The 20494-nt window shown below is 34.3% G+C and overlaps 1 protein-coding gene across 2 annotated transcripts in view; it reads left to right on the top strand.

The window, feature by feature from the left end:
* DIAPH3 (diaphanous related formin 3) overlaps positions 1–20494 on the top strand; it is a 512673-nt gene that overhangs the window by 324026 nt on the left and 168153 nt on the right. For both annotated transcript variants that reach the window (XM_046028127.1, XM_046028128.1), the window contains one exon: positions 16656–16791. In XM_046028127.1, the coding sequence (XP_045884083.1) occupies positions 16656–16791 (136 nt within the window). The remainder of the gene's footprint in view (positions 1–16655; positions 16792–20494) is intronic.

The following is a 20494-nucleotide window of genomic DNA, read 5'->3' as shown; positions in this document are numbered from 1 at the left end:
TGGTTTCCTATGCCTGGAGCATTCTGTCCATATTTTGCCTGGCGGTGTTACTATACTCACCCTTCTGCTCTCTGCTCAGACTTCCCTTCATCTAGTTAGATGTGTGTCTATCTTGCTTACCTTTGTTTCTCTATTTTAATTCATGGCATTTATTTATTACTCGGCAGATGAGTAAATTTGTTGAGTAAGAGTCTGATCTACAGTGGGAGCCAGGCTTTAATAGCTAATACATATGATGCTAGCCAAGTGCCAGGTGCCCTATTCATTCATTTAACTCTAACAATTACTAGACGTGATATCCATATTGGTATTATTGTCATTTTACAGATGAAAAAACTGAGGCTTATAGAGGTTGTGACTTGCCAGCAACTGATGGAGCTGAGGGGCTAACCCAGGGATTCTTGCACCAGTCTATGCCATAGATGCTGAACTCTATTAATTCCTATTAAACATGGGAATTACATTTAAATGACTAACAGAACCAACCTGAAACTTAATACCTCCCCAAAATAAAAAATGTGGCCACTTTAATTTTTTTCCACTTTTATTTTTAATAGTGATTGGTTTGTGAATAATTTACCCAAAAATGTTTATATTTTAAAATTGTCCCAGAATTTACTCTTAATCAATTAAAGCCTGGCTCATTTTTATTTAAAGCCTTTGCTATATATACCCTTTACCAACTCATGTAATCTCTTACCAGTGTTACTAAGATCTTTTAACTACATTGTTTATATTTAGCTGTTCAGGTTCTTTTATATATATTTTTTTCCTTTTCTTTCTGAGAGCCCCTACACAATAGCTAAAGAAGGAACATCTGTTCTACACTGCATGCCTCAAGCCATGTAGGCCAAGAGGCAAAATTTCCACGTTCAAGTAGCTTCCTCTGAGGAGCCCTGCTCATTGTGACCGCAGCTTACCTCCCCTCTTTTCTAGTTGGAGATTCTCATCTGGCAATTAATTTTTTGTTGTTTTAACAATCTAATCTAAGTAGATGGTTTCTATTTAGAACTACTGGTCGATTTCCAAGAAATAGGGAATAAGTTTCCATTATCATCTTACTTAGCTTTATTTTTATTACTGTCTTCAACAGGACAAACCCCAAAACTACTGCCACTAATTGAGTGCCTGTTTCTTGCTAAAATCCATGCTAGATGCTTTATGTGCATCATCCAGCTTTGTCTCCCCAGTGTTCTTGTGAGGTACAGAGTGTCACTGGGGGCTGGGGTGGGGGCTGGTGGTAAAGAATCTGAGTGTCTTTTCAGAAGGCTTCAGAATTGGTAGGGGCTAGGATTTGAATGGAAGCCTGCCCAACTCCAAAGCCTGTACTTTTGAAAATATTTCCAAGTAGACTATTGCTCAGAGAGTTTGGAAGAATTGTCAAAATGTGATTTTTTTTTTAATTTTTTTTTTTTTTTTTAGATTTTATTTACTTATTTGACAGACAGAGATCACAAGTAGGAAGAGAAGCAGGCAGAGAGAGAGAGGAGGAAGCAGGCTCCCTGTGAGCAGAGAGCCTGATGCGGGGCTCGACCCCAGGACCCTGGGATCTTGACCTGAGCCGAAGGCAGAGGCTTAACCCACTGAGCCACCCAGGCGCCCCTCAAAATGTGATTTTTAAGGGCATTTTTGGTAATTTACTAGAGGGAATCAGCACAAGACCTACTTTATATCCTCATTCCTTAATAGAATAACTTTCTGTCTACATTGATGAGTTTATGGTACAGAATGTTTGCTGATCTGGTTCTATTTCACAGCATAAAATATTCTGTTTTACAATTAGAGGACTATTAATGTACCCCACGGCTGCGGATGAGGGTTAAGATTAGTGGTAGAGAGTCAGCATCTTCCTGTAATAGATGGTTGTTTTCTGTAGGACTCATGGGAACCGTAGAATTCAAATTGGAGATACTAGGTGGGAGTACTTGACCCCACACTGTAGGCTGAGTGTGTTGGTGTCCTCCCAGGCATCAGGCTTCATCAGGTGAAGTTCATGCCTTCTGTTGTGTAGTTTTGTACAACAATAATCATCGTTTTCCACTTGTAATTGGTTTTAGACTCATTGTTACATGCAATTACCAATGTACCCATTACTCACAGAGTTGTGGGCTTCTTTAGGATGAATTGAGCTCATTATGGAATTCTCATTGGCTTTACTAGGACCCTCCATCCCCCACCTCATCCTACCTAACAGCTCTAGCATGTTCACCTTGGTTCTTTGAATTTAGACCTAATTTTCATGTGTCTCGTTGGGCCCTGTAGTCTTGAAGCATAATGTTTGTCTTGGCCCCCGTTCTCACTCATATTTATATTAGAGAACTTTGCTCAAAATGCCTTTACTCACACCTGAAGCTTGTGGTCTCTTCTTTAACATTTTTGTTTATTATCTTGGTGATGATCCATCACTGAAAATTCTCTTGCTATTCTCTTTCTTTATCCAGAATTATTAGCACCATGCAACAACACTCTTAACTCCTTAAGCAAATTTCTGCTGACACCTTGTTTATTTTGCTTAGTGACCTCATCCTAGAGAAATACTTCTGAATGCTTCCCTTCTTGGCTCTCCTTTGTTATTTGTTCCCTTATAGATAACATGTTTGAAAACAATTTTCCTACCAAATTGTACTTAAGAATATGTCATTGTTCTGTGTATTTGAACTATAATTGATACACAATGTTACACTGATTTCATATGTACAATGTAGGATTCAGCACCTCTATACATTATGCTATGCTCACCACAAGTGTAGCTACCATCTGTCATGACACAGCGTCATTGACTATATTCTCGATGTGGTATCTTTCATCCTCATGATTTGTTCCTTCCGTAACTGGAAGCCGGTATCTCCTAATCCCCTTCACCCCTTTTGCCTGTGCTCCCAGCCCTCTCCCCTCTGACAGCCACCAGTGTGTTCTCTTTATTTGCAGACCTCTTTCTGCCCCTTTTCTGTTTTAATTAGACATATGAAAGCACTGTGATGACCATCTGAGTTTACTATTTCATATATTCCCATACAGAATTGGTGTGATTACACTTAAAGAAGTCAGACTTTTTTTTTTTTTTGCTTCATGTAGTTCCTTTTCTGCTCACATGAACATTTTCTGTAGGGATTGTAAAGTAGCAAAAAAGATCAATGTACATCCTTCTTTGTCTTTTCTCAGACCCTGCATATCTGGGCACCCCACTTTCAGGTTAAGATTTTGAGAGTGAGAAAAACAATCCTGCCTTAAAAGCAATTACTAATGCATACACAAGAGTTGGGGTAGCCTCTGTTAGATATTTTCTTTTTCATGCACTGGGTTTGTGTGTATGTGCCGAACATTGCAGTTTTTCTTGTCCCCAAAGCCGAAACAGTTTCTTCCTCAACTTCCTTCCCTGCATAGAACTGTGTAATGACTGAATTATGTAATGACAATCACAGAGGAAGAATTCACTCTCATTTCTTCAGATCTTAAGTGATTTGTGAACTTGGCCTATGGGAAGCCTAACCCTGGCTGCTTATTTTTGACAGTGGTATTTTGCCATCTGCCTTATTTTTGGGAAGATGGCCGTGGCTGAGAGTGCAGGCTCTGGCATCAGAGCACGTGGGGTGTTAGAACCATGGGCAAGTTACTTAACCTTACTGAGCCTGTTTTCTGTTAATAACACCATGTGTTCCTTAGGGATGTTCCATATTGAAGATCAAATCACATAATGTACATGCACCCTCAAAACAAGTTAGCTATCTACAAAGAATAGAAGTAATTTTTACCTTCACCATGTCATTATAACAGGATCAGTATTTTAAGTATTGCGTCCCTTTTTTATTTTATGCTTCCACATAGACACTTTGAACTAAATAAATAGCTGTTTTTCATCAATAGCTCTGTGTTTAGATTATTTCTACAATTTTGTTCAAGTTATGTTTCATCCTGTTAAAGATCCATCATTCATGCTACTTGAAAACTTTAAGTTAATTTTTGGTTCATGCAGTTGAAATACATTGTGTAGTGAACAAATATAAAATCAGTTATAACTCATTTAATCTTGCTACATGGATTGATCAAATACAATTTGTTCTTCTACTAATACTGAGACTAAAATAGTGATTTGCCAAACAAATATTAACTCATCCAATGAGGGGATATTTTTAGTATAAAATTTTCTTGGTAAAGAGGACAACCAGAGCAAAACTGATTATTTAAGTCACACAAATTTGCTGCTTGTCAACTTTAAATGTCATTCCTGATGACCATTGTATGGACTAACTAGCTGACCAATAGGAACTTCGAAGCACTACGCTTTTCTCTGTGTGCTCCTTAAATCTTGGAGATTGACTCATGGTGTTATCAGACCAATGAAAAGCATGTAAAAGGCCCATGGTTGGATGTTGAACCCACTTGTGTAATTATTATAGGAAATATCTTCTCTCCTTGTTTGTTTTGGTGAGTGTACAGCTTAAAAAATGTCTTTAGTGACAGTATTGCTTTCTGAGATTATACTGGGAGGTATAAAGCTCCAAACCTGGAACAAAACAAATATTTTAGCTGTAGGATATTTTCTTTATATCCTTTAGCATCTGATTTTTTAAGGAGTTAGAGCTATTCCAGGTGCTGAATGTTTGGGGTTTACAACCTTGAAAATAATTCTGATAGGTTCTTCTCATCTTTACTTTTCACAGTGAAACACAGCTAGACTAATCGACTTAAATTTTCTATTTACTGATAGGATTTATTCTTACTATCCCTTACTCAGTGGGGTTATAAGTACATCTGATGACAGGTTCTATATGATTACATGACTAGTAATTTGTACTTCCCTTTTACTTTTTAAATATTTTTTTCATTGAAATAATAGCAAAAGGTAAAGACTAGATTATTCTAATAAAAGGATAAGGTTAACTGTTGATAAGCAGTGGAGGGAAAAGAAATTAACTAATACATAATAATAAGTATATTAACCCATGTAATTGAAAAGACAACATTAAAGTAGGGGACTACAAACAAATGTGAATAAAATGGCATCCTCTTCGTACGTCAGACATACTGGCCTTCTATATTCTGAACAAGAGAGAGAGCACACACTGTTTACTTAAGCCTACTTTTAATGTTATGTCTTAAACATTTCCAGGTTTACATGGAAATTGTAGGCCTTTAGCTGGATGTTTTCCTTGAAGAGGTAATTAGCAGTAGCTCAAAAACAAACAAAACTACCCTATTGCTAAGCCTCCCTTCAAGCACTATACTTCATAACTACCTTCTTGTGCCTAGCTGTGCCTTTATTTAAGCCTCACATTTGTGGGAAAACAGTATTTTTATACTACTTCAGAGCACAAAGGGAAAAAAAAAAGTTAATGGAAAATCCAATTATACTTTGGGAAACTATAATTGTGAATATTCTATACTTCTTCTGTTAAAGAAGTTGTAGAATAGGTTGAACTATCTCATTTATTTGAGAATGTTGCAAAATGTGTGACAAAATCACCAACAAACTCATTGCGTGGTTATATAAGTTCAATAATGTTAAGTCCCTGACAGGCTTATAGGTAATTTGCTGTTTCATCTGAAACTGATTTTACCAAAAAGAGCACCTTGAAGCTGAAATAGTTTAGTCATCAGCACCTGCACATTCTTGGGGACATTCTCAAAGGATAGTTTCCCATTTTCCTAAGTTTCATGGACATGAAAAGTTCAACCAATATTACCTTATATTGAATGTTAAGATGATGAATTGTTTGTACCAGTATATAGTATATCATGCTTTCCTATTCTCATCGACAGCATTTTTTCATTGAATTTGGTAATACCAGAGAGTGTAATTAAATTTTTACTGTCATTCTAGATTCCTCTCTAAAGCATCTACTTATATTGTTGGAAATAGGGATTTCTAAGAATAACTCATTTTCCACAAGGTAGTTATATTATATAGTCCATTGTTTCTGGGTTTTTTTGTTTTTGTTTTCATTTTTGTTTTTTTATTTTTTTGTTTTTTGTCTGTAGGGGAAATTTTGTATTTAGTTACAAAAGAAAATCTTAATGGAAAATGGGCAAATAGATCACATATGTTTTATATTCTTTTTTTTTAAGATTTTATTTATTTATTTGACAGACAGAGATCACAAGTAGGCAGAGAGGCAGTCAGAAAGAGAGAGGAGGAAGCAGGCTCCCCGCTGAGCAGAGAGCCCGGATGCAGGGCTCCATCCCAGGACTCTGGGATCATGACCTGAGCTGAAGGCAGAGGCTTTAACCCACTGAGCCACCCAGGCATCCCACATATGTTTTATTTTCTTAAAGACTGTTGTGACTGGTGTTAATTATAAGAAAAATGATTCTTCCGTGTGTCAGTATAGGAATATGTACCGGAATACATATTTAAGGTTTTCTTAGTTAAAATATTTCCCATTTCTTCCTGAAAATGTGGTCATCAGGAATTTCTAGAAAGCATTTAGTATGTTTGACATTGAGTTTTCCCAAAATTGAGTAAACTGCTAAAAAAGCATTTAATGGGAATGTGTTGGACTCTTGCGTGGTTGTTTACTCTAATTCTCTAAGAGAATTAGCCTGTGTTTTCATAGTACCTGATACCCATCCCTCTGGAAAGCATGCAGATTTAAATTCAGTTTGTCTAATCTTATTTTATCTGAGATAAAAATTAAATACTTAAGTAAGAAGAAAAACTTTTAAGTTTAGTGAAAACTGAAAAGATCGCTGGTTTGCAGTTTAAATATTCATTAATGTTGAAAGAAATATAACTCTGAACAAGAAGACATTTATAAACTTTTCAATGTTTTTTCACATAATAAGCTTTCCAGTCATTTTCAAAGTTAACAATATATATAGAATATTATCATATGTTGAAAATGTTGAGTTGGGTAGACAAAATTATTTAAATGAGCTAAGAGTCAGAAATGGAGTTTCAGTATGATTAAAAAGTCAGGGTCTATGGAAGTCCACTTGTGTTTTATATTCTCATTTTTATACTATAATTTTTCTCATGAAATAAGACAAATATTTTTGACAAGAAAAAGTATGTTTGGAATTAGACCACTAAGCTTTTTGGAAGGAGGCGATACACACATCAATTTTTAAAATTTTGTTTTTGAGGGAAAAAAACTGAATTGTGTCATTGGGCACATTTTTAAGTTAATTTATCAAAAATGTTTAATTTTCGGTGCCTGGCTGGCTCAGTGGGTTAAGCCTCTGCCTTCAGCTCAGGTCATGATCTCAGGGTCATCTGGCTCTCTGCTCAGTGGGGAGCCTGCCTTCCCCTTCCCCCTCTGCCTGCCTCTCTGCTTACTTGTGCTCTTTCTCTCTCTGTCAAATAAATAAATAAAATCTTTTTAAAAAATGTTTAATTTCAAAAGCAAGCAATACCTTGGGGGAGGGAATACTGTAGGAAACTAAACTCTTTTTCAGAATAAAATCTCATTAAGTATATTAGATTTAGAAGTATTAAAAACACTGTATCTATATATGAAAATATAAATATATAATTTTTAATGGTAAATAACTAGACTAGAGAATAAGAGTATACCTTGCCTCCCATATTTAATTCACCTTTGTATTTTCCCTGACAAGTAATCCAACTGTATTAGATGTATGCTTTGGAGGAACTTACTATCGAGTCAATGTACAGTCATATTGTGTACATATGTACATACAGTGTACAGTCACATCTCTGAATGGGAAATATTTGTATTCTCATAGGAACCCTGAGAATTGACACTCCTCCATATGCTTGATAGAAGCATATATAATCAATGCAAGCTAAAAAGTGGCTCTTGCTTGATTGTTGCTGGATAAATAATTGTGTGGGGCATTTCACCAATGATATAGTAATGGAAATAATATAAGTTAGTAATATTGCTAATATTATTAATAATTGCTGCATTTATATAGATTTTACTGCATGCCTGGCACTTAACTCTATAATATCGCCATAAAGTGGGTGTTATTTTGCCCATTTTACAGAAGAGGAAACTGAGACACAAGACTTTAGATTTCTTACCATGTTACTGCCTTTCTAAGAAGCAATAGTAAACAGACTTTTAAAAATCATTTCTGAAAGTAATAAAATGTCATACTTACTATATTTTTGATGATATTCTTGATTGTCCGGTCAACAAACTTATTTGAATGACTGCTCAGGACCTTATGTGGTTGTTCAATGATAAATTGTTTACCTTTGCATCCTAAAACACGCATGCATAACTTACCCAGAAATATATATAGTGTATAAGAACTGCCACATTATACAAAAGTATTTAAGAAATAAAGATCTATGTATTGATCAGCCATTTATAAGAACGTACTTGTGAGAATTTTCTCACAATATAGTGTAGACTCAAAGATCAATCCCACTACAATACAAGTTATTTTAAAACATGGCTGTCTTGTGAGAAAGTTTGGGAAATCTTTAAGGGCAAAGGGTTGTTTTTCATGAACATCTCTCTGTTAAAGGAGCTCCAAAAGCAGGGATTGGCTAACCGTTTAATGGGCCAGGTAGTAAATACTTGCAAACCAGATGTTAAAAATTACTCAGCTCTGCAGTAGCAGTATAAACGCAATCGTAAGTGGTATATAAGTGACAGGGTGTGGCTATGTCCAATACAAATATTTATAGAAACTGCTGGCCAAGCCGCAAGTGTATTTTGCTGACCCCTACTTTAAAGAATATATTTAAAGAGGCAACATTTTTTTTCTTCAGAAAGAAAGGATTGATAGACAAATTTCATATCTACTATGAGGAAATATAACGAAAATATAAGGAATATAAGGAAATACAATATAAGGAAAGTATACAATATAAGGAATATAAGGAAGTATATATAAGGAAATATAAGGAATATAAGGAAATATAAGGAAAGTATACAATAAAAAAAGTCTAACTTGTTTTGTAGAAAAGGGGGTTTAGAACTTAACTCCTGGACAGAATTGTGAAATAAATTGAATGAGGTATTTGGAGTTCAGGTGTTTAATCTTTTCTGTTGTTCAAAGGAGAAGAAGGGAGATAAAGCTATCAGTGAACTTTCAGGTCTTGTTAAATTAATTTGTGTGATAAAATTACAAAGATAACCAGTAAAGGGATAGACGTATCCAGTATACATTCCAAATCACAGGGGGAGAAATTGACCGAGAAAGACATACAAAGAAAATTAATAAGATGCATAAAGAAGAACCAATAGAAGGATTAAAATAAAGTGGTAGAAACAAATATTTTATAAGCCACAATAAAATTTTTAGAAGACTAAGATTGGATAAACAAAACCTAGCCTTATGCTCTTTGAGACCTATGTATAACCCAGTTTATGTGGAAAAGTTTGAAAGAACAGCTAATGAATACAATATTAACCAAATGAAAAAGGGAAACTATGTTGATAACAGACAAAATAGACTTAAGACAAGGGAATGTTACTTCAGGATAGAAAGCTGAATTCATCAGAAAGATACAATTCAAAAATTGGCATGAGCATAATAACAGCGCCAAAACAGACATGTAAAAATTTATAATTTCTAGAGATAACTTGACAGATTTGGCATTATATTGGGGGAAACTTCAACAAAGTTCCTAATTGATATAGCATTAAAGATATGGGAGATTTAAACAATTCAATTAATAGAGTTGATTTGATTAATAGAGAACCCAACTTGACAATTAGGAGTACACTTCTCAGTCATAAGTGGCGCTTTTTCCTAAGTAATCATGTACTAGAGACCATGAGTGAAATCTTGATAAATTTCTAAGCTGCGGCTTTCTTCATTAACTACTATAATAATATACAATTGGCAATCAAATTTGAAAAAGGATGAAGTTTTAAAACCTCTATTTTGAAAATTCTGAAATTGCATGAAATAACTTACGTTAAGGAAGAAGTCATAGAGAAAAATAAGTCCTGAACAATAGTGAGAATACTCCACGATTTATGGAATGTAGTGATAGTGGTATAAAAAAATTTGTACCCTAAGTGCTTATGTTAAAAGATTGGAATGACTGGGGGTGGCGGGGGGAGTAAGCATCTGACCTCAGAAGTTAAAAAGGAATTGTATAATCCTAGAAAAAAATAAGGAAACAAAGGAATGAAGGAAAAAGGATTTAGAGAATTTTTGAAAAGCCAAATTGTCATTATTTTGAAAAGACAATTAGGGGGCGCTTGGATGGCTCAATCAGTTAAGAATCTGCCTTTGGCTCAGATCAGGATCTCAAGGTCCTGGAATCCAGCCCCACCTGGGGCTCCCTGCTCAGGGGCGGTCTGCTCCCTCTCCCTTTGCTTCTCCCCCACTTGTATTTCTGAAAAGATTAATCAAGAAAAAAGAGCTATTGGGGATATAACAAGGATTATAATTACAGATACAGAAGATAGTAAAAAGAGGCAAGCATAATTTGTAGGCCAGTAATTTGTAGGCAAGTGAAATTTGTAGGCCAGAATTAGGTTGATGAAATAGATAGGTTCCTAGAAAAACTACTACATATTGAAACTACTTTAAAAGAAAAAGAAAGCTTGAATAAGCCTATAAGATGACTTCTTTAGAATCTTTGAACAAATTAAATACTTGGCTCAAAAAGTCTTAGGGATGAGTTTTACCAAATTTAATGAAATGATTATTCTAAACTGATAGAATATAAATATCTATGCATAATGACCAAATGTTCAAAAAGTAAATGCTTCATGTCCAAGTTGAGTTTATCCCAGAAATGGAAGTGTGGTTTAATATTAGACTATCCATTAATATAATTTACTGCATTAAGACTTTAAATAGATTGAGGAAAACATTTGATAAAATTCAACCCTTGTTCAAATTTTAAAACAAGAGCAATAAACCCTCAAACCCTCTACCCCTAGGTAGAGTACTAGGGACAGAGAGAACCTTCTTAGCCTAATAATAGGAATTTAGTTCCTGCAGTATGATAAAATAAGAAATAGAAAATTTGATAACTGAGTAACCATTCAATATGGTTGTCTATTAATAATATGAAAAGAAAGCCACAAGAAAATTATTGGAAATAAATTTTATCAATGGAATATATAAAAGGGGTATTATAAAACATTAGAAATCATAATTTTTTAAAGACACCATTTTAAAAAATAGTAGAAAATACAGATATTAAATCTAACATAAAATGTCTAAGACCTAGATGGAAAAAGTATATTTTTTTTTTCAAAAGATTTTAAAAAGGCCCAAGTTAATGGACAGCCACATTATGTTTATAAATAGACTCAATATTGTAAAGATACCAATTTTATTTACATAAAATCTGCAGAATTAGAGCAATCCTGTTCAAAATCCTAATAAGCCTTTTCAAAAACTTCAGTAAGTTTTCTCTGCAAAATAGGTGACTGAGGAAAGGCTCAAGAAAAGTGAAGACAATTCTAAAGAAGAAAAATCAGGCATAAGCTATAATATTTCGGACAGAGTGTTACTGATGCAAACAGGGATATATTGGACCAGATGGACTGAAAGAGGCGCCAACAATAGCACATATATGGCCACCCTGAAATCCAGAAGAGATGACTTTGCCCATCAGTGGGCATAGAGTGGGTTAGTTGTGAAAGTTACAGTTCAACCTTTTCCGTAGGAAAGAGTAAATAGGTTCCTTACCTCACACCATTCAAAAACAGTGACTCCAAATAAAGTAGCTACTAAAGTGTGAATAGGATTATTAATTTTTTAAGAAGAAAATGTATAAGAATCTCTTTGTCTTTGAAGTAGGGAAGGATTTCTTAAATAAGTTATAAAAGGCGCTAGCAGTAAGAGAAAAGATATTTTTGACTACATTTAAAAACTTCTGTTTACTGAAGAACTACACAAGTAAATGAAGTATGACAGTTAAAATCCAGAATCTATTTACAAAATAAACTGACTAAAGGTTACTATCCAGAATAAAGAACTTCAAATTAAGAAAATGATAACCTAATAAAAAAGTGGGTAAAAGATACCAGTGGCATTTCACAGAGTAGGAAATACGAATGTTTCATAAACATGTGAGAAGCAACTTCAGCTAATTAGTAACCATAGAAATACCAGTTAAAAGCACGGTGTGATACTATTATAAGCTTGCTAAATAGAAGACTGATGATAACAATTTGGTTAGTATGTATGCTATGATTATGCGCTGATGGTAGCTGTATCTTTTGGCACAACCATTTAGGAAACATTTTGACACCATGTAGTAAAATCGAAGAGGAACCTCTCCTTTTGTTCACCACCCAGTTCCACTCCTACCTGAGTGAGCAGTGGCTTTCACACTATTTTGGTCATAATCCACACTGTCAAATAATATTTTACAAGGGGACCTAGCACTCCTTAGAACAAAAACAAAAAGCATCAACAAAGAATACTTATCCTTATTGCTTGTGTGTTACATTCTAATACGTTCAGTTCTCTTTCACTTAAAGAAACTGTCAACAATTTCTAAACAGATTTAAGAACTACCTAATGGGATCTACCATTAAAAAACTCTTACACAGGGGCGCCTGGGTGGCTCAGTGGATTAAGCCGCTGCCTTCGGCTCAGGTCATGATCTCAGGGTCCTGGGATCGAGCCCCGCATCGGGCTCTCTGCTCCGCAGGGAGCCTGCTTCCTCCTCTCTCTCTGTCTGCCTCTCTGCCTACTTGTAATCTCTCTCTCTGTCAAATAAATAAATAAAATCTTTAAAAAAAAAACAAAAAACAACAACAACAAAAAAAACTCTTACACATAGGTACAGGGAGACATGTGCAAAAATGCTGCTTTCAGCATTGTTCATCATAGCCAAAAACCCAAAGCAGTTCAAATCCCACCGATAGGTAAGTAAATAATAAAATAACTTAATATTATAAGCAGTGAAAATGAGATTCTGTTTATATCTAAAAATGTGAATGAGTTCGAGAAAGAAGTTGAGTGGAGAAAGAAAGTCACAGAAATTTATAAAAAAGTTGATGAAATTTTTTTTAAAAACTCAAAGATAATGTTTAAGAGAATAGTCACAGCTTATGAAGGATTACATTCTGCCAGACCACTCTAAATTCTACAAACACACACAGGCGCACACACGCACATGTGCTTATTGAAAGTCACTGGCTTTGGGTCATTTTGGTTTCTCCAGGACAAAAAGGTGTGATGCTATAATGTATATTTAAACTTGTGGCAAAGTTCTCATTATATTATGCAGAACACAAATTATGATGGGAAATAATTGTGCGCTCATTTTCTTTTGGAATGCACACATGTATGTACATGTATTTGACATTTATCTCTATTTGTATACACTTATTTATTAACTCTGGATTTTTATAGAGCTCTTTTAGAGTCTCCTATTACCATAAAATGCATGTGAGCCTTAGGAGCTCAGGTAAATTATTGATTATGACTTCGAAGTGAATAGTCAAAATGTGACTGAAGTTTTAAAACTGTCTGTGGTCATTGCCCAGAGATCTTTCTCTGGGCAGGAGCGTTTTCCAGGTTATCTCAGGGCCATTCTGCAAGCACCCAGAGAAGTTTTTTTGGCACTGCATAGCTGAAAGCACTTGATACAGTTCAATTTATTTGCCAGTTGACTAAATAGAAAACCAGGTCAAGAATAAGGTAAACATCTCATAATGTATATAAACTCGTCAAATCACTTAAGTTGCGCACTTGAAACTAAGGTAATGTTGTGTGTAAACTGTACTAAAAATAAAAAAATGAGAGGATTAAACAATTGACTTATAGCTATCTTCATGTACAGCTCATAACTTTTCTTTCTAGCTTTGTATTTAGAATGGAAAGTAACCAAGAGGCAATTGTATCTAGAAAACTGAGGTTTCTCTAACTGTTCATCTTTTCTGTTTTCTGCTACTTTTGCTTCTCAACATTTAGAATAAAAGAAAATTCCCAATTACTGTTTGAACTGGGATATTAGTTTCAGACTAAATACCTATTTCTATGCTGTCTGTTGGTATTTTTCCAGCCAAAATTCTTCTAGTAGTTATAATGTCAGAATAAGATATGTTTTAAATGAGATTGGCTTTTAAATGAAAATCAATAGTGCATTTTCCATAAAACAAAATAGCTTTAAAAACTACTTCAGACCTTATTCCTTAAATGTAAACATTATTTTTATAGGCCTTAGGAAGTAATTTTGACTTTTTATTGCCCAGTGGAATACTAAAAGGGTGTGGCAATTATGTCCGGTAATAGGTTGTCTATTAAATGTTCTCATTGAAATGCATCCAGTCATTAAAGTAGAAAATTTACATTGGAAAATTTTCTACTTTAATAAGTTTAATAAGTAAGCTACATGAAATATATCTTTTTTATTTATCATAGTTTCCTCTTACTCATTTCCCTGAAGCAAGAAATATAGTTTTGATTTCTGAATAGTTACCAAAATCTCTACCACAGTCCAGTCTTCCCTGTCTCCCTTACCTATACACACATGGCTAACCATGTGCGTGCATGCACACACATGTATACGTGCTTGTCTTCTACTTTAATGCTCCCTTTTCCTGCCTCTTTTGTGTTGATTTTTATAGCAGCCATTGTCTTAGAGTTGGTGCTTAACACTCCCATATGTCTGAAGCAGTGTGGTGGAAAGGGCATACCCTATAGGCAGCCTTCCCGTCCTGGCTCTTCCTACATTCATTACAATGAGCAACTCCTGAACCATTCTGTGCCAAATAGAGAATGCAGAATCCATTTTGAGGACTGGAGGGATTACATGGGAAAGCATCTATTATTGCCACTGGCATTTCTTAGCTTAGCAGTAATAGTGTTCAGGTATGTCATGAACTGTGAGGAGTAGGAGAATTTAGCTTGTTAGCCTGCCGTCGTTTCATGGATGTTGGCAAAAGACCCAAGACTGGAGTCAAAGGATTTAGTACAGCACTAGCACTAGCCAGAGTCAATGGTTGTATAGATTCCTGAATCTATATTCCTATAGGGCAATGTGAAGCAGCCAGATTTCATACCTACGTGTCCAGTGGTTTGTATTATTGGAATGAAATCCTGAACTTAGGGAACCCAATCTTTTTTGAAGGGTAGTAAGACGGCCTGACCTTTGCCCCAGCTTTCCTACTGGCCATTGAACAAATCCATTTACTTAAGAATGAGACCCTACCTCTATCTTCCAAGACTGTTCATAATATAAGTATCTTTGAAAAGATCATTTGGAACAAAGGCTCTTCTTGTACCTTAGAGTGCTTGGTGTTGCACTCTCCTGCTTAAAAATCTCCAGTTGTTTTCCAAGAAAATGCCACCTCCCTATCTTGGCTGGCTCACCCTAAGTGATCAAGCTTTGGTATATCTCCTCACCTCCCCTTCCATCATCACACTGGCGTTCTATCTTTCTCTCAAACCCACCAAAAAGCCTTTTCATTTGTACTTGCCCCAGGTTATCACCTAGTTAGTTGTTTGACATTGAAGATTCAGCATGAATCAAACAGTGAGTGAAGCCTTATCTGACTGCCTCACTGTAATGTAACTTCCCAAGCATTCTATCACATCACTTGTTTTTTTTTTTTCATGGTAGAATATTTCTCAAACTCTCTTTATTTATTATCTATCTTTGCTTCTTGGTCCACCCTATCACATAGAATAAAAACTTGTTTTAGACCTATAGATACATCTATGCATATATTTGTCATATACAAATATGACACATGCATGTCTAATGCTTTTCAGAATACCACTTACGACTCAGTGTCTTGGTATTTATTGCATGAAGGAATGGATGGATGAATTCGTATGGTCTCTACTCTAGGCTTTTTTTCCTCCTTTTTTCCCCATGTGCTTTTCATCATTTTGGTCAACAATATTAAATTTTACTATTTGATTTCCAATGAAGACCACGCACTTTCTCTAGGGTTAACACAAACAAAATTACGACAATAGAGAAATGAAAGTTTTCTCTCAAAATAACATAAGCCACCTACTTGTTAAAGTTTAGTTATATGGTTTTCTATTTAATACTATTAGTGATAAATGACCATTAGATAGTCTGTTTGAATTCCTTGGTACTGAGAACACAGTCTTTATCAGAGACTAGTATGTGCTATCCTGTTTGTTGGCACATAGAAAAGTCTGTTAATTCATACTAATGGCAGGTGAGAGGGGTTTCTTGATTTGTACAAAACTTAGAAAATAAGAAATTAAACCACATATCTATTCAGGATCCTATAGTTCACATGTTATTGGTTTTGAGGAGAAGTTAGTGGTCTAGCTTTGAAATGCCAAATATTCCTCTAGTCATCCTATGACACTTGTCTTCATGTGAGAGAAATTGTTAAGTGATGGACTGTAATATGAAACAGTCATTGCAAAATTTCAACTCTTTTCTGTCATTTCCTTGACTACTTTTCTGGTACTCAGTAGTTTACCTGCAGAAGATGTATGGAAGTCTCTAATACATTTGCTAGACCCTCTTTTGGAAATATATATAAGGAAGCAGTTTTGATTTGTAAATTAAATGATTTTTATTTTTAGTTTCTGTCTCCCTTCCCTTAGTTGATTCCACTAAGACGCAGGTGCTTCAAACATAAGTTGTATTTATAGATCCATATTTAACAAGGGTTCCTGTGCTCATCTTTTAAAAGACTGTGTTACTAATATTAGAAGTAGCCATTATCTAAAAGATATTTAATCATAGTTCTACAGATTAATAATTTTTGTGAAATCACTGTGGTAAAAATTGATCAATTTCCAAAATTTGTTTGTAACAGCAAGCAAGAAAGGAGAACATCAAAAAAAGAGAGGCAGAGGAAAGGGAAAAACGTGCTCAACTAGCCAAAGAATTGGCAGAGAAAGAAAGACTTGAACGCCAACAAAAGAAAAAGCGCTTATTAGAAATGAAGACTGGTGAGTACTGTCAGATTTGCTATTTGTACTGGTTATTAGCAATTTAATAAACTACTGTGAAAAAAGAAGGTGGGATCACCTATTTGTATGTTAAACTGTAGAGCGTTCCCCACTTTAGTTTACTCACAAGTAATGCTGGTCATTGGTGTCGGTGACACTGGTCCCCTGGTCTATTCTTGTAGTCCCAGTGTATTCACACTGTTATAGAACTTGTTATAGAACAGCTTACAGAAAACTGGGAAATTCTATTGGACAAGTAACTTGTTTTTTTCAACAAAATACCCTAAGGGAGGGAAAAAGTGATGGAGGAAAATGTATTGATTAAAAGAGTCTTAAGAGATTTATCAACCAATTGCAATAAATGGAACCTACATATATTCTAATCTAAACGAGTATGGACAAAGGCAGTCTGAAAAATTTGAATACTTTTTTTTTTCCTATAGACATGACAGTGTTGTTGTGAATATGTTATAAAGTATCTTTTAGAGACTTATCCTGAAATTTTACAAAGAAAAGTATGTCTGAGATTTCAATCAAAATAGCCTAGCATGACCAAGGAAATAGGCGGGTGTGTAGATGAAACAAGATTAGCTATACATAATAATTGTTGAACTTGTGTGATGGGTGCTTGAAGGGAAGGTTGTGCTCACTATACTGTTTTCTCTACTTCTATATATTTTGAAATTTAATAAAAAGTTCTTGGAAAAAATATAAAAATTAGAGTTTTACAAGGATATATATGTATATATTTCAAAACTAGAAGATACCACTAGCTTAGAAGCAAAAGAATTAAGTAAATTGTAGTTATATTTCATTCCCTCAAAATTCTGGCTCTTCTACCTCTAAGCCACTAAGGATTGCAGAAGGCTTTAATTAAAATCCATCAACTTCACTGCTAAATTACCATAGTTTACAACTCAGGGCTGCAAATTCACCTAAAATTTCCCCAGGGGTAGACAGAGATACTTTTTTTGCCTTTTTTACTTTCACTTTTACAGACATATTTTATCTTTAATAAAGCAAACTGAGTACCTTAATGTATCACACATGTTTCTTTCAGGAGGAAAAAAAAAATCATCTAAGCACAGTTTCTTGTTTAAAAGAGTACACTTGAAATTCATGAAGTGTTCTCAAAAATATCTTAAAGTATTAACCAAAATGGAGATCAGAAAGTTTAACATTGATTTTAATGTTTCTGGAAATCATTTTAAGATAACTGATTACTGCCTAATTTACCAGACATTCTTATATTCATTTAGTATTGGCCATTTAGTATTGATTCATTTAGTATTGGCCAAGTGTCATCTGGATGAGTTGATAGCAAACACAAGGGCTATATTGTTTGTGCGATTTGCCCAGACCCTCTGGTCTGTCATACAGAGCCTCTCTGCAATTCTCTGTTCTATCCACCTGGAAAGTTGAAACCTGATAGGAAACAAAAATTTTTTAACAAAATATTAAATCCAATGTCATCTTAATATTTTCATTTAAATTTTCCTTCTCTTAAAGGCATTTTATTTTTAAGAATAACCAAGTTCATTCTGTTTTTCCTATTTAAAAATAATCCTGTTGTGTTACAGAAAACACCTAAAAGGTAATTGATCAAAAGACCCATAATCCTCCTATCCAAAAAAAATCCCTTTTAATATTTTGGCACATCTTTCTTTCAGTTTTAAAATTTTCTACCTTTTAATAATAGCTGTATGATAGTAGTGAATATGCTGTTTAACATCTCACTGAACTTTCTGAATGTTGTTATTTTTGGGATTCTTAATTTGTAATTTGCATTACCTGTGTCATTGCATTCACTGGATATATCATATCGAATGTAATTTTCATTAGTCATAATGAGGTCATAGAACACAGCTATTGCCAACTTTTCAATGTGATACATTTATGCATAAATGGTTGACAAATATTTGTAATTCTTAGGATATGGATTAGAAAAGGATAGTTTAAGACTTTTTGATGGATGTTGCCAAACTGATTTCCAAAGGAATTATTCTAATTTCACTAACTTTTCGTATTAGTTTATGAACACGCTTTGTTTGAATATTCTCATTTTTAAAGATTTTTGTTAATTTAATAAAGTGGAATGCTTTTTTTAATCTTAATTTACCTTTCTGTGAGTACTAATGAAGTTGGGCATTTTTTTTAAGTATCAGTGCATTTGTATTTCATTCTTTGTGAATTGTGTTCTTAGTCTTTTTCTTATTGATTTACACACATTAGCTCATTGAGCATCAATATTTACCTTTTAAATGTATTTCCTCACTTTGACTATCTATTTTTATATCTTTATATATAAAAATGTTTTATGATTTTTGCTTTTGTGATTTTTTCATCTTTAAATTTAGAAAGTCGTCTTTACAGCAGCTTTGTATCCATTTCAATTTTTTTCTAGCTTCAGTTATTCATAATACTATTCTGCTCCACTTAATGGTAATTCTTAATCATTCATATACTAGGGTCCATTTCTGAAATTTACCAAAACTGTTCTAATACTTACCCACCAGTTATGGTTAATAATTGGAATGTTTTCACATAGGTAATTTTGTATTGAGAACATTAGTTCTCTTTTCCTCCAATATAGTTAACATACAGTGTAATATTAGTTCCAGGTATACAATATAGTGATTCAACAATTCTATGGAACACCCAGCACTCATCACAAAATATGCACTCCTTAATCCCCATCACCCATCCCCTCAACCTCCTCCTCTCTGGTAACCCATCAGTTTGTTTTCTGTAGTTAGGAGTCTGTTTCTTGGTTTGCCTCTCCCTTTCTCTCTGTCTCTTTGCTCGTTTTTGTTGTTATTTTTAACATGTTGTTAAATACACATGTGAGTGAAATCATAGGGTATTTCTCTTTCCCTGACGAATTTAACTTAGCATTACACTGTCTAGCTCCATCCATGTCATTGCCTATGGCAAGATTTTATGGCTGAGTAATATTCCATTGTATATATATACCACCTCTTGTTTATCCCTTCATCAATCGACAGACCCTTGGGCAGCTTCCACAGTTTAGCTACTGTAAATACGCTGCAATAAACACAGGGGGTGTATGTATCCTTTTGAATTAGTGCTGTTGTTTATAGTGCAGTTACTGATCAGATCATAGGGTAGTTTTATTTTTAACTTTTTGCAGATGTTCCACACTGTTTTCTACAGAGGGTGTGACAGTTTGTGTTCCCAAGAGGACTGTACTTTTTTCTATTCTTCATTGTTAAATTCAGTATGAATTTTTCTAAATAATGGTTTCTCTGCATCTTTTGTGAATCCTAGAGCTTGTCTTATTTGACCTATTGAATTATCTTATAAAACTTTTATACTGTATCTTCCCAAACATGATCTGGGTCTCAATTAAGTGCAGGGTTCTCACTTGATAGGTGTTCCCCCCAAAACCTTAATATCCTAAGGTCCCTATATGCCCAATATTTTGACATTTTGCAGGAGAGTGTTCTCCAAAGGATAGTCTGGGTAACATTAATTTATGTAGATGATATTAAATAAATACTTTAAGACAATATATCTTTAGATACTCTATATTATGTGTGAATATTTTAATAGACTTACTCAGAAATTCATTTGATAGGAAAGAAAACTATCACATAGGAAGCTACTTTTAAAAACATTTGAAAATTTTGGAAATCAGCTTTGAATTTCTTTTTTTTCCTATAACCTATGGACTTTTAAAAAT

The sequence above is a fragment of the Meles meles genome, chromosome 14 (assembly GCF_922984935.1).
Source record: "Meles meles chromosome 14, mMelMel3.1 paternal haplotype, whole genome shotgun sequence".
NCBI lineage: Eukaryota > Metazoa > Chordata > Mammalia > Carnivora > Mustelidae > Meles > Meles meles.
The sequence above is the reverse complement of the archived record's forward strand: the minus strand, read 5'-3'. Positions and strand labels throughout refer to the sequence as shown.